Genomic DNA, 14,164 nt, shown 5'->3' with positions numbered 1-14,164 from the left:
GAAGCCTCCCTTGAGAGCTGACCCTGTGCCAAGCTGGGGACCCAGCCCAGGGATGCGCACAGACTAGGAACAGTAGGATGGTAGCAGAGTGTACTTGTCAGGGTTCTCCCAAGAAACGGAACTATCTGGAAGGTATCCAACCATTATTAATAGAATGTTACATTAACAATGGCTGGATGCTTCCTGGATAGCCCTCAAATATACACATATATTTTACATACATATATATATATATATAGAGAGAGAGAGATTGATTATAGGAATTGGGTCACACAATCATGGAGGCTGAGAAGTCCCACTGTCTGCTGTTTGCAAGACAGAGCCCCAGGGAATCAGGAGTTGTAACTCAGTCCAAGTCTGAAGGCCTGAGGACCGGGAGAGCAGATAGTGTACATCTCAGTCCCGGCCAGGAGAAGATGAAATGAGATATCCCACCTTAAGCTGTGAGCCAGAACAAAAGGGACAGACTCCTCCTTCCTCTGGCTGTTTGGTCTCTTCGAGACCTCAGCGTGTTGGGTGACGCCCCCACACTGGGGGGACCATCTGCTCTGCTGATCTCACCTGGAAACACCATCACAGACGTACCTGGAAATAACGTTTCACCTGGGCCAGTCAGGTTGACGCACACAGTTAGCCATGACACAGAGTGTTCCCTGCAGTCACCTCCTAGGCTTTGTTTGTGCTGCTCCTGACAGCAGGAGTTTTAATCCACCATCTCCCCTTGGGAGATTCTATCTGTACCACAGTGTTCCTGCGAATGTTAGTTTCTCCCAGAACTCTTGCCAATTTCCGCCATAACAGATGATCTCTCTCCCGTGTTGAGCTTTCTCTGCCCATCTCTAATGACACTGACCTTACTCTGCTGGTATTTTATGAATATCTCAGCTGCCCATTCTCCTAATCCTTCTGGAGGGTAAAGATTTTTCTGATTCACACCAAACTAATGTGGAGATAAATGTTCAGCCACAACAGCAGTCAAGCTACAGCTAGTTTGGAGGGTTCATTAACTAGCTTGCCATCTTTTCCATCTAGAGCGGGGTACCTGGATGAAGATCAAATGGAAATGCTACTGGAGCGGGCTCAGACAGAAGTCTTTTCTATAAAACAGAAGTTGGACAATGACTTAAAGCAGGAAAAGAAAAAGCTCCACCAAAAGTTAATAATTAAGCGAAGACGAGAGTTGCTGCAAAAGGTACATGAGGCATTGTGCCATTTGTCCTTTGCATGACCATTTCTGAGCACCCACTGAGTGCCAGGTACTGTGCCAGGTGTTGCCAGCAGCATGCTCAAAAGGGCTACTGTGCAGACATCGTGATGTGCCATCTGTAGTTGATTGGTAGTGACTGCTGTGTCAAGTAGGATTTTCCAAGTCCTATCCCGCCTGCGCACAGCAGAAGGTCGTGGTAGATTACTCATGTCTGCACAGACAAAGCAACAAGAGTGCTGGTTTGAGTGACTGCTGATGACAGATACTAACATTTACTGAGTGTTTTCTTAGCACTGCGCTAAGTGTGTTATATAAGAGATCTTGTTCAATCCCTACATTAACCCTATGAGGGAGATACTGTTTTTTCTATTTTCTTTTAAATGAAGACACTGAGACTTAGAGTGTTTAATTAATGTGGTCAAGGCCAAATACTGAGTGAGGGGCACACATGGCCTGTGTGTGGGAGCGCTCAGAGCACAATGAGGCATGCCGAGAGGGGAGGGCGGGGGCCACAGTGGACCTGTCTAGGCGTCGGTGCCAAGCCAGTGAGGGTGTGGTGTGCAAGGCTGAGGGGGTTACCCTTCACCCAAAGATGGTGGGGAACACTGAAGGGTTTTCAGGCAGAGAGAGACAGAGAGAGAGAGAGAGACAAGATTCATGATTCTGGAAGCTCGCATTGGTTGGAGTTGGAGGAACCTGGGAACACAAAGCCCCTGGGAGGCTGTGGCCTTTGGCCAGGTGAGAGCTGATGAGGGCCTAAACCGGCAGCACAGAGCACAGGTAGTCAGGACAGACTGAGAGGGTATATGGCACGTGCCAGGTGACACCTGGGTGGTGGGCTGGTGGGCTGGCACTGTTTGGGGGGAGCAGAGGGGATGTAGAATAACTTTTAAATGTGATCAATGGAAACTCTGCCTTCTATTATATTACCAAGTGTGGGCCCAACAGATAACCACGCCCCTGACCTTGGCCACTGAAATATATCACATCCAGAGCAACACCCCATTCACCTCTGAGCCACTGGGTAAGGAGTCAAAAACCACATGTCTCCGATGTCTGGCCTAGTCCAACGTTCGTATCTAGAAGGATGGATGCACTCCAGATCTTACAAGAGATTGTGGAAGGCTTCTGTGAATATTATTTCTTGTAGCTACTTTTGTTAAATACCATGAGTTGCCCACGATTAGAATATAGCTCCATGAAGGGAAAAATTTATGTATCCCCAGTGTTGAGGACACTACCTGACACACAGTAGGTGCTAAATAAGTATATTTATAGAGTGAATGAATTGACACTCTGGTGACCAGGACCCGTGAACAAAAGGAAGAGCATGTCACCTTCTCTCAGGTAGGACTGAGACTCTGTGACCTGCTCTTGTAAACACCGCTGTAACGGACATCTTTGTGCACGGCAGTTCTTCCCCACCGTAGGGCCTTTATGCCCACTGTCCTTTCTCCCAGGAGTGTTCTTTCCCGATTTCTTCCTTAAAGGTCCTTTGGTGACCTCCTCATTTAAGTTGTCTCTCAATGATCTCAGGGTATTTTTCCCCTTAAAATATCACAATTTGCAGATACTGTGTGCCTGGCACATAGTAATACTAATAGCAGATATGTATTGGTGTGAACTCTACACCAGGTACTTTTCTAAGAGCTACACATGTATGAAGCAACTCACCCGACACTCACAATTATTATCCCCATTTTACAGATTAGGAAGTGGAGGCACAGAGAGGTAAGGCACTGCTTTGGGTCACTCAGCTTGTGAATGGAGGAGCCAGGATTAGAACCTGGGTAGTGTGCCTCCTGGGCTTTGCCTGCTCAATAAATATGTGTTCAATGAATGCTGAAGACATGAAGTTTTCACTGTCTTTTATTTTCTTAAAACTAATTTTCTAAATGTGAGGTGGTTGGGGGAAAGGCCACAAACATTGTGTGCCTCTGCAACGGATTTCCAAAGCGTTTTCCCAAAGGGCTGTACCCACCGCGCCCTAGCCCCCTGAATTTTCCCCTTTGACATTCCCGCCAGCACAAGGAGCAGCGCAAGGAGCAGCTGTCCATCGGCGACGCCTTCCGGGCGGCGGAGGACGTTGGCGGGTACCTGCAGCGGTGGCGGAGCGTGATGGCAGAGCACAGCGCCGCCCTGGAGGAGCTGCAGGAGCGTCTGGACCAGGCTGCCCTGGACGACCTCAGGGCCCTGACCCTCTCGCTGTCCGAGAAGGCCACCGAGGAGCTGCGGCGCCTGCAGAGCTCGGCGATGACCCAGGAGCTGCTCAAGCGCAGCGTGCCCTGGCTCTTCCTGCAGCAGATCCTGGAGGAGCACAACCGGGAGATGGCCGCCCGGGCCGAGCAGCTGGAGGGCGAGGAGCGGGACAGGGACCGGGAGGGCGTCCAGAGCGTGAGGCAGAGGCTGAAGGACGACGCTCTGGAGGCCTCGGTGGAGGAGCAGGCGGAAGTGCGACGCTGGGAGCGCTCGGTCTTTACGTGCGTGAGGCTGCGGTCCGATCCCCTCCCCCGCCCGTGAGGGAGGGATTCCCGCCCTGTGCTTCCGGGGGGGCGGGGTGGGGGGGACGGGGACGGCCTAGCACAGGTCACCCGGCCCTGGACGAGGAGATCAATGGCATTTCTTGATCACATAAACTCCAGCAGGAGGACCCTGTGTGCCAGGCAGGGCCACACGAGGGTTGAGCAGAGCACAGAACCAGGGCTGTGGGAGACGGGCTTGGTACTAACAGGAGGCCACCAGGGAGCTCAGACCTGCTCCTCGGGGCTGAGCCGGAGCTGTGCGGGTCTCCCTGATGAGCAGTGCAGTTCCGGGAGGGGACCTTCCCCGGGAGCGGTGTGGGGAGGGAACTTGCGGTTAGGCCGGGCGGGCCCTCCTGGCTTCGCCAAATGCCAAGGCCACTGCTGATATTGGACCTTCGTTTTGGTTCTTCCACCGCGTGGCACAGTCTTTCCACCTGGCCCTTTCATCCATTGGTTCATTAATTGGGCTATTTGTTTTTATTATTAACTCAAAAACCATGTAATGACTTCTACTTCTTCTTTTTTTTTTTTTTTTTTTTTTTTTTTGGTGGGAGGAAGCTTTAAGATTTTATTTTAGTTTGCAATTTCCCCCTTTGGGCCAAGATCTGCCAGAGGCAGCATCTATGGCCAAACCCTTATTTTGCCCCATCTGTTGCCAGGGTGGTGTGGTCACCTGCCCTGGGTCTATGCAGTCCCTCGGTGGGACTCTAGTGGCCAAGAGGACAGAAGAGCCGAAAGGGGGCTCACAGCCAGTTAAATATTTCAGGCCAAACAGGACTGGAGGTGGACAGGCGCTCATCAACACTTTAAAACCTTCTAGGTGACGTAAGAGTAAAATCCAAAATGCCAAAGACAAGGCTACAAAACTAACTTATCTGTAAGTGTTGAGCTACTGTGTGCTTGGGTCTAGTGGTAGACTCGTAGCAAACATAAACATTGCCAACATGTAAGCTAGGGGAATTTAGAGACCTTTATTGTGTCGTAATATTTTAGTCTCTTTAGTAATCTATACTAAAGTGGCTGATAAATTACTCATTACATCTCCTTTTATACAAACCCATAACTGAGAACAATTATACTCAGGAAGTTCTAAGTCTATAGGAAGCAGGAAAAAACAATTTATGATTGGGATGGCTATCTACAGCATGAGGCCTGAAAAAGCAAAGTATCTCAGTTAGTATTCCATTAGGCTTCTGTGTGCTCCTCCTTGATCTGGAGGATCTAAACTAATTCCATCCCTTGGATCGGCCCGTACAATCTCACACGCCCCCTTTTCTGCGACAGCCCCTGGGCCTGACTTCTACTTCTGAGTAGGAGAAAGTGGACCGCAGCTAACTAACATTCCCCCTGCAGTAACTGGAAAATGATGGATAAACTGCACAAATAGATTTTCAGGACATGGGGAGCTGTGGCAACGAGGACAAGCTGGAGTCGGATTCCAGAGAGGCCAGCGTCCTGCAGTCCTTTCCCTCCCTGCACCATGTGCCCTTTCTTTTGTGCAGCTGAGATTTGGCTTGGCCCGAGCATCCAGCTTTAGTGGTGCCATAGAGACCAACAGAGCTGTCCGTAGCTGTTTGGGGCTGGCACATAAGATTGGAGACTGGAGGAGCCTCAAACACAGGCAGCGTGGGTTGAGACACAGGCAGTGTAGACCAAAGGGACCTGGGTTTAAATCCCAGGACCACCACCTACTGCTGAGTGTGGGTAAGTCACTTAACCTCCCTGGGTCTCATCTCTCTTGCCTGTAAAATGAGGACCACAATAATGAAATCTTTTCAGCGTATGATACTAGCAAGTGGGTTAAATGTGAAGACAATATTTGTATAAGAGTCTGGGCCTTCTCGGACCCTTTGATGGACAGCAGGTGGTGGAGCATTGGTCTGCAGTCCCCTCCTCCCTTGGGAGAAGTTGTCTCCCAGGTCTTACTGGCCTCAGTGACTTCATGCCCCTTCCCACATGGTTTTTTGTCCCTGGGGACGGACTTGTTGCCAGGAGAGTGGGTCCCCAGGTGTCTGCAGAGAGAGAGATCTTATCTTGGTTTGCATGAGTGACCTCGGCCTCCTTCCCCTCTGTCTCCATTGTGATTCTGGCCTCATTTGTTTAGTCTTCGTTAGTTTTTCTTTTCTTGACAGAGAAAACAAGATGCTGTCTTCTCTAAGCCTGTAAAAATCAAATCTTTAAATGCTATTTTTTATTCCCATGAATTATTCTCAACAGTATTTATTCTGCTCAAATTCTCTTTATATGTTCAAACTGGCTTTGGATTCTTCTTAGTGTGTGAATTAGATTTGGCTTTGCTTTTGCCAGATGGGTCATTTTCTCCAACTTCATTTGGATCCATTTTGCAGGGAGTATTAATAAAGTCGCCACTGATTAAGCCATTTAACAGGAAAAAGACCTCTCACTTGGCTATCAGAAGCCTCTATGATTTTTCTAAGGGTTAAAAGGGTCAGCTCTGTACACGATGTGAGTCTGCTTACATACTTTGCTTATTTAAGATTCTATTTAAAAGGTTGCAGCCTTTATTTCTGAGGCATTATGTAAAATGGCATTGCACATTTTGGAACATTTTTATAAGCTTCCCAATTTCCAGCAAGATGGGGTTGCTGTAAAACCGGTCAGCTAAAGTAGGAATTAATGAGGGATATTTTGCCAGGGAATGTGTGTCTTGGAGACTTCTTTCCTAAGATCCTGCCTTGATTTCAGACTCCTTCAGGGCAAAGATTCTGCCTCCTGCACTTCTGTATTCTCTTGGTGCTTGTGTAACAGGGGATTGAGCTGAGACTACTGAGGACTGATCTGGTTAGAAGGTAGGGCACGGATAACACTTAGATGCACTTCAGAGCGGCTTTGCCTTGGGTTGCGCGCAAACGGGGAAGGTGCCAGCGAGTGGCTGCGGTTTCTGGACCCACAGAACCAGGAACCCAGGACGGGGGTGTCACATGATTTCAGACTGTTTTCGATGGAGGGTCCATGTCATCCCTGAAGGTCCCATTGTGCCTCCATGAGAGAACTTTCCAGCTGGCCTGCAGCCCCTGTCCCGCATTGAGACTTGGGTGCACCAAGCCTGACCCTGGCCAACCTGATAGGTGTTCTGCAGATATTTCCAAACTTAAAGCAGCCATAAAGCACATTTTATGCCACCACTGTTGGCAGAACGTGGCCAGAATAACCAGATGCACCCATGTTTGTCACAGAGACTTTGTTGAATGAGTGAGTGAGCAGACGCACACTGCCCAGAACAGGAAGAAAGAGAAAAGACCAGTCCCTGAACTGTCCCTTCCCGGGCCAGAGGGGGATTCTGTCCAGAAGCTCCCTGCGGACCCCCGTGTGGCCTCTCATGGCCAGGACTGGCCCTGCACGGCCGTGAGAGTGAGCATGTGGCCGTTCTCCCTTTAGAGGGGGCAGGGGCCCTGCAAGAAAGCGAGAGGGAGAGCTCCTCCCTGCGTCCGTGATGTGAGGGCCAGGTTGGGCTAAGGATGGGCAGGGAGGCAGGGAAGCGTATTTGCTGCTTAGTGTTTCCGTAACAGAGGACCACAGACTGGCTGGCTTAAAACAGAAGGCATTTGTTCTCTCACGGCTTTGGAGGCCGGAATTCCAAGATCGGGATGTGGGTAGTGCCACGCTCCCTCCGAAGGTCCCAGGGCAGGATCTGTCCCGTGCCTTCTGTTAGTTTCTGGTGTTGCTGGCAGTCCTTGGTGTTCACTGGCCTACAGACGTGTCGCTCCATCTCTGTCTCCGTCCTCAGATGGCCTTCTGCCTGCGTATTTGTCTCTCTTCTCCTGTTCTTATAAGGACACCAGTCAGATTAGATTAAGGGCCCACTCTACTCCCAAGTAACCTCGTCTTAACTTCTTAACTACGTTTGCAAAAACCCTGTGTCCAAGTAAAGTGACATTCGCAGGTACCATGGGTTAGGACTTGAACATATCTTTTCGGGAACACAATTCAACCAGTCACAGTAAACCACTCAGTGTGGTTTCCAGCACGGAATAGGTTTCCACTAAGTGATCGTGTCAATTATCATCTTTTAGAACCAAGTGCAGGAGACCCCCTTCGTCCTGAGCCCCTGATCTGAGCTGAGCATCTGTCCTCTGTGCCACAGGTCCCTATGTATGGTGTGCCACTGGCCAGTGGACAATGCTTTGTTTTCACGTCTGTCTCTAAAGCAAGACCAGGTTATCCTCAAGGTCACGATTGTTGGAAGAGATACCCTCCCAGGTTCGCCTCATTCGACTGTAACTTTCAGCTCCAGTATGACATCATGTCCAACACAACACACATCAGTGCTCAAGAAATGCTTGTGGGATGAATGCGTGGCTGAGGCGCTGGCGCTGCGTTCTCTGGACGTAGATTTGACTGATGACCTTTGAACCCCCGGCCACGCCACCCCAGCCCCGCACTGCACTGTCTCTGGGTAAGAGCACATTGCTGTCCTTCCCTCCCAGGAAGCTCTGCTCCGTGGCCCTGTCCGTGTCCGAAGAGGAGCTGCTCAGGTTGCAGCAGGAAGTCCATGGCTGCTTCGCTCAGATGGACAGGAGCCTGGCCCTCCCCAGAATCCGGGCCCGGGTCCTGCTGCAGCGATTCCAGACGGCTTGGCGAGAGGCGGAGTGCCGGAAACTGGACCAGGCCCTGGCTGCCCCCGAGCTGCAGGTAGGATGGACGTCTCGGTGCCCCCCACCGCCCCGTCGGGCCTGAGGCAGATTTTGCAGTTCTGTGAGCTGCAGAAACTTCTGTCGGCCTGCGGAGCCCTGGAGGCTGCGTGGACTCGCCGGTGACCACCCTCTTGCCCATGTTTTCTCCGACCCCTCTCTCCGACAGTCCAAGGTGAGAAAGCCACGGTCCAAGAGTAAAAGCAAGGTAGACCTTTGGAAGAAGTCCACTGAAGATAAAATCCACCTCTGCGAGGAACAGGCCCCTGAAGACCTGGTTGAGAAGGTCAGTACGTCAGCCTCATCCGTTTGTCCCTGCGCGGGGCGGGAGCTGACATTTGCAGGCCCACGGAGTCCCCCGTCTCCACCCGGGCACTCGGGCACAAACGTGTGGTCCTGGAAGAGGTCCCCGCCCTCCCCCGGGCCTTTCCACCTGGCCTTCCCCCTGGCACCATCCTCCTCCCCGCCTGGGCTCTCCCGGCATCCTTTGGGCCTCATGTTAGGCGCTGCCTTTGCTGGTTGTGGCGGCCGCCACGTTTGCACCTGGCTCTCCTGGGCTCCTGCACCTTTTGTTCCACTCCCATCTCCTGCTTGTCTTGCGCACCCTCCCCTGTGCTCCCACGGGCGCACGGGCCCCTCCTCCAGCCCCGTGTCATCTGCTGTGCTCCGGCACACTCCCTGCAGTCCCCTGGGCTGCTCTACTCTGTGTTCTTCCCTCTTCCTGGAATTTCCTTTCCTCTTTCTTTGCCTGGGTACATAACTTTTGTCCTTGCTGTCCTAAGGTGTTGCCTCCGTCCTTGGGTGTCCCCTCTTCCAAGAAGCCGTCCCTGAGCACCTAGGTCTTCCCACTTGTCCCACCCATGCCCAGCTCCCTTGCTTATGGCACAGTTATCACGTGGTTCATTCGTTTCCTAAGTATGAATATTTGGGGGAGGCAACAATGTCCCAGGCACCATGTTAACGAGCTCTGGGGTTGCAGCAGTGACTGAGACTGTCCTGGTCCCCAGGAGCGCACATTCTAGCTGGGGGAGGTGGACGGTAAACTTAAATGCTAGACTGCGCTCTGCGCTGTTGGGGAAAGCAAGGCGGCGGTGTGGCGCCAGGCGGGGTAGGCGGCCGTGGGGTCGACTGTGGCAAGAGAGGAGGAGGGGTCTCTCTGCGGAGGTGACATTTAAGAGTGGACACCGTGTGACCGCTGCCTGGTGCCCACCTGTGTCCCCAGCACCCCGCAAAGGGTAGGCTCCCAGGAGGAGCACGCTCACGTGATGGGTCTATCAAACCATGCTGCACAGCTGCTGTTCTTGTTCCTACCTTCTAGCTCCTTTGTCTAGTTTTTCTGTGCGTTTTATTTTTATGTTAGTGCAAGTGTATGTCTCAGAACACAGACGTGTGCTCTGGCAAAGAGCCACAGAGACTGCTCCGGGCAAGGTCGGTGGCTCCTGTCAGGTTCATCCCTGTTGCTGCTGTTTCAGGAACCCAGGAAGCCGCACCCCGTTTCCCCCGGGCTCCGATGGAATGGAAAGATAAAACAAAGACAAGGCAGATAGAGGCAAAATGTCACCTTTTGGCTAATCTAGAAGACATAAATTAGCATGAGTGCGGTGGGCTTGCTAAACCACCTAGGGGTTAAGCAGACTTGTCACCCAGTCCCAGGCATCTCCAGGGGGCCATGGGGGCGAGTGTGCCCTGGAGGCAGAGCAGAAGCCGAGCTGCAGGGCGGGCCAGTCGGGGAGGCGGGGAGGCTGGGGCCTGGCCCTGGCCCTGTGGGAGAGGGCGGCGTGTGGGGCGGACGTTGCCTGTGATCCTCTATGAGGCAAAACCCGCCAGAGCGGGTCTGCTCTGGCCCAGAGGGTGGCTGTCCCGGCCGTGCCATGCAGGAGGCCCGGGAAGAGGCTGCTTTCCTGGAGTGCCGGCCACAGCCAGGGGATGGCGGGCAGCCCGTGGAGGGAGGTTCTCAAGGGCCAGTTTGAGGAAGACGAGGGTGGTCTCACCGGCACCATCGCAGGAGGAGAGTCACGGGATGAGTGTGTGCGTGAGACGGTCACGCAGAAGTGGCCGACCGAGGAGAAATGCGGCACAGGTGGCGCGGCTCCCACCCAGCTGCCGCAGCTGGGCCCGGGCATCCTCCTGGACCCCTCCCTGGCCCCCGCCGCGGCTCCCTGCTGTGTCTCCTGACCGGCCACCCGTCTCCTCCTCATGTCTCCGGCCGTGCCTGGCCCCGTGTCTTGCACGCACACTCAGCAGACTCCTGGCTCCGACCCAGTCGGTCCTCGGTGTGGCCGGGAGCGGCCTCTTCCCGCAGCCGAGACCCAGCCTGTTACGGACACCTGGCCGGGGACCCGTCTCCTTCTTTGCCCAAACATTTTAATAGAAGGAACCAAGCACATCACTGCCTATAATTTTTTTCCCTTTCTTTTCTTTCTTTCTTTTTTTTTTAAGCATGGGCAGTTGTTTCTCTCAGTGGCAAATATAAAATATCAATTTTTTCCCTTTTTTTTCCTTTCCTTTTGTTCTATTAATATTTGGGATTTTTGTTTTATTTAGAAATTATCAAGCTTTGTATCTCTCATTACCTCTTTTATTTTTTGAGACAGGGTCTTGCTCTGTCACGTAGGCTGGAGTGTGGTGGCCTAATCATAGCTCACTGCAGCCCCTGTCTCCTGAGCTTGAGTGGTCCTGCCAACTCAGCCTCCCAAGTACCTAGGACCACAGGCGCACCACCACACGTGGCTAATTCCTTTCTAAATTTTTTGTAGAGACAGGGTCTCACTATGTTTCCCAGGCTGGTCTTGAACTCCTGGCCTCAAGTGATCCTCCTGCCTCAGCCTCTTAAGTGGTGGGGTTACAGGCATGAGCCATCGCACCCAGACCACTCATCTTTTCTTAGTTTCTTTCAATATTGCTTAGTTTCCAATTCCAATCCTCTGAGTATTATTACTAAAAATATCTCAACCTTGTCTCTTTGTTTGTTATCCCTGGTCCTTTAGAAACTGATTATACCCCAAGGCCTCTGCCTTTGTCACGATGTGTAAAATAGGGTTCTGTTCATAATTAACCAGGCTTATGAGATAATCAGTATTAATATGACATAGCAACATTAAAAGCAAAACCGTTTATCTAATTCCAATCAGATACCAGGCATCTTGAAGATGCTTTCCCTGAGCATTAGTCTCCAGGCTGCCACAGGGCTGCAAGCGTGGCATGGCGAGGTCCCCTGCAGGCTCCCGGAGGTTAGTTCCCAGCCCAGGGTCACCACCAGCGTGGATGCAGCCCAGGCTGCCTCGGCCCCTGAGCAATGTCTCCCACTTCACACTGGTGTCCTGTCCCGTGGAATTGGCTGGAGGTACCGATGGGTTGTCGGTAGGCAGACAAGGCAGACAAGGAGAAGAGGCAGATGAAATAGGTGAAGACAGCCTTCCCTGGGTATCCTTGTGTGCTGGGTCACCTCATCTGGTTGACACATGAGGGGCAATGTCACCAGAGGGCTGTGCAATGTGTCCAGGGCCATCCAGCCAACAGGTCGTGACCCTCAAAGCCATGTCCATCTAGATGGAAATCCTGGATCCTCCCAGGCCACCCATCCTGTCTACTTGCCACACATTCGTAGACACCTAGGGAATTTCCGCAAAAGCACAAGGTAAAAAAAAGAAAAGAAAGTGAGAAGGAGAGAGACGTAACACAGTGACCGAGATGAGCAAGGTACAAGAATAAAGACCAGCTAAACTTGGCAGGGGAGCCCAGCGGCCACTCCACGTGGTGAGCGGAGGCCCCAAGTAAGGGCGGTGCGAGGGAGCTGGGGGTCTGTGGTTCCCCGGGCCAGTCCCAGCACTGGGGCAGACCTTTATCCTGCAACATGGCCCCATGCACAAGCCGGAGCTTCCCCCTGGCCCTGGGCAGAAGACGTGGCCACCTGCTCCAACACTGGCAGAAGAACTCGGCGTTGCTGCTCCCCAAGGCATTTTCAAGGGTGATTTAGATTTCACTTTTGTCCTGTGCACTGATTTGAGAACTGATTTCCCTTCATGAGAGGTAGTGGCATTTTAATAAAAATAGTACCTACCTCCTTTGTTTGCTTTTGAGTGCCTGTGGCATTTCAGACACCTTGCTAAACATTATCTATGTGTGCGTGTATATGTATGTGCATATCCTGTGGGTATATATATGTGTGTGTGCATATATATGAGCCATCCATATGTGAGCTGTGTGAGTACCTGTACATACGTCCACATATGTGCTAGTGCTGTTTATTGAATGCTGAGTGCTTTCTCTGTCCCTTGCACAGCCTATCAGAGAAGACCCACTGTCATCACTATGTTAGAAGGAATTTAAGGCACAGGGAGGTCAAGTAACTCCAGGGTCACGACTGGTCATCAGAAACGACAACTGCCAACATGTATTAAACACTTCAGCTTGTCAGGTACTGTTCTAAGCAGTTAGAAGTATTAGATTATGTAATAATGAGAGTAACCCTATGCGGGACTTCTGCTTCTGACCAGGACAGAATAAAAAGGATTGGAATTACCTAAAACAAAACAAGACAAAAGAACAAAATACATGAACAATGGTTTTCTGGACGCTGAACAGCAGTCAAAAGTGATCCCCTAAGTGCACATATAGTAATAACATTCATTGGGTGTCAGGCAGACGGGACGGCGGAGGAGGGGATGGGTATATACACACCTAATGGGTGCGGTGCGCACCGTCGGGGGATGGACATGCTTGAAGCTCTGACTTGGGTGGAGCAAGGGCAATATACATAACCTAAACCTTTGTTCCCCCATAATATGCTGAAACAAAAAAAATGAAAAATGAAAAAGAAGTGATCCCCCAAAATGGGAAACAAACGAGTTGAGCCTCATGATCCCCCCAGCTTGCTGCCCTGAGAGAGTTTCCAAGCTGAGGGGCAGCAAGAAGGACCAGGCAGAGCCTGCTGGACACCCTGAGTGGAGGACACAAAGCTAAGAGTTTGGAGAAGCTAAGTCAGCTACATTCCATGGGAGAGATTACCAGAAAAGAAAGGGCTGCAGAGAGACAACTCTAGAGATGCCTGTTGGGTCCCCCCAAGTATTCAGGTGAGACCTGCTTAGCACACGCATGTGATGAAGTCACCCACAGCCCGCGGAAGGACCAGAAGGTTTAGAGGGAAGAGTACTTAGTACTCATACAGGGCTGGGGAGAGTGACAGTTCCTCCAGCCAGACTGGAAAGCTTCCTAATTCAGAGGGTGTCAGATATAGTTCTCAAAAAGGTTTTTGTCTCAGTAGCAGGAATGATGAGCCCTAAGCTAAACTCTGCTCTGGTTTCACCTAAAAGAACTTAAAAACTGGACCAGAAAAGATCAACCTGTTTCTAAAACTTCACTGCATCCCAGAGTGAAGCTCAAGAATCATTATAGAAATACAGCAATATCCAGGACCCAACAAGGTAAAATTTACAATATCTGTAGTCCAGTTAAAAATTACCAGGCATGAAACAAACAGGAAAATATAGTTCCTGTTGAGGAGAAAATATCAATCAATTGAAACCAAACCAGAAACGACAAAGATGTTAGAATTAGCAGAGAATGGCATTAAAACAGTCATTATAACTGTGCCCTATATATTCAAAAAAGTTTAAATAGAGATATGGAAGATATAAAAAGACACACATATATGTGTGTATATATACACATACATATGTATCAGCCATAATTTCTTCTCTAGAAGTTTGATTTGGGTATATATGCGTGTGTGTCTATATGTGGAAATTAATAGCAGATTAGATATTGTAGAAACAAAGATTAGT

The 14,164-nt window shown here is 50.9% G+C and overlaps 1 protein-coding gene across 1 annotated transcript in view; it reads left to right on the top strand.

Moving 5' to 3' along the window:
• EVC2 (EvC ciliary complex subunit 2) overlaps positions 1-14,164 on the top strand; it is a 128,466-nt gene that overhangs the window by 83,149 nt on the left and 31,153 nt on the right. The window contains exons 13-16 of the mRNA XM_069495558.1: positions 1,033-1,192; positions 3,233-3,687; positions 8,178-8,382; positions 8,551-8,667. Of these exons, the coding sequence (XP_069351659.1) occupies positions 1,033-1,192; positions 3,233-3,687; positions 8,178-8,382; positions 8,551-8,667 (937 nt within the window). The remainder of the gene's footprint in view (positions 1-1,032; positions 1,193-3,232; positions 3,688-8,177; positions 8,383-8,550; positions 8,668-14,164) is intronic.

The sequence above is a fragment of the Eulemur rufifrons genome, chromosome 20, assembly GCF_041146395.1.
Source record: "Eulemur rufifrons isolate Redbay chromosome 20, OSU_ERuf_1, whole genome shotgun sequence".
NCBI lineage: Eukaryota > Metazoa > Chordata > Mammalia > Primates > Lemuridae > Eulemur > Eulemur rufifrons.
The sequence above is the reverse complement of the archived record's forward strand: the minus strand, read 5'-3'. Positions and strand labels throughout refer to the sequence as shown.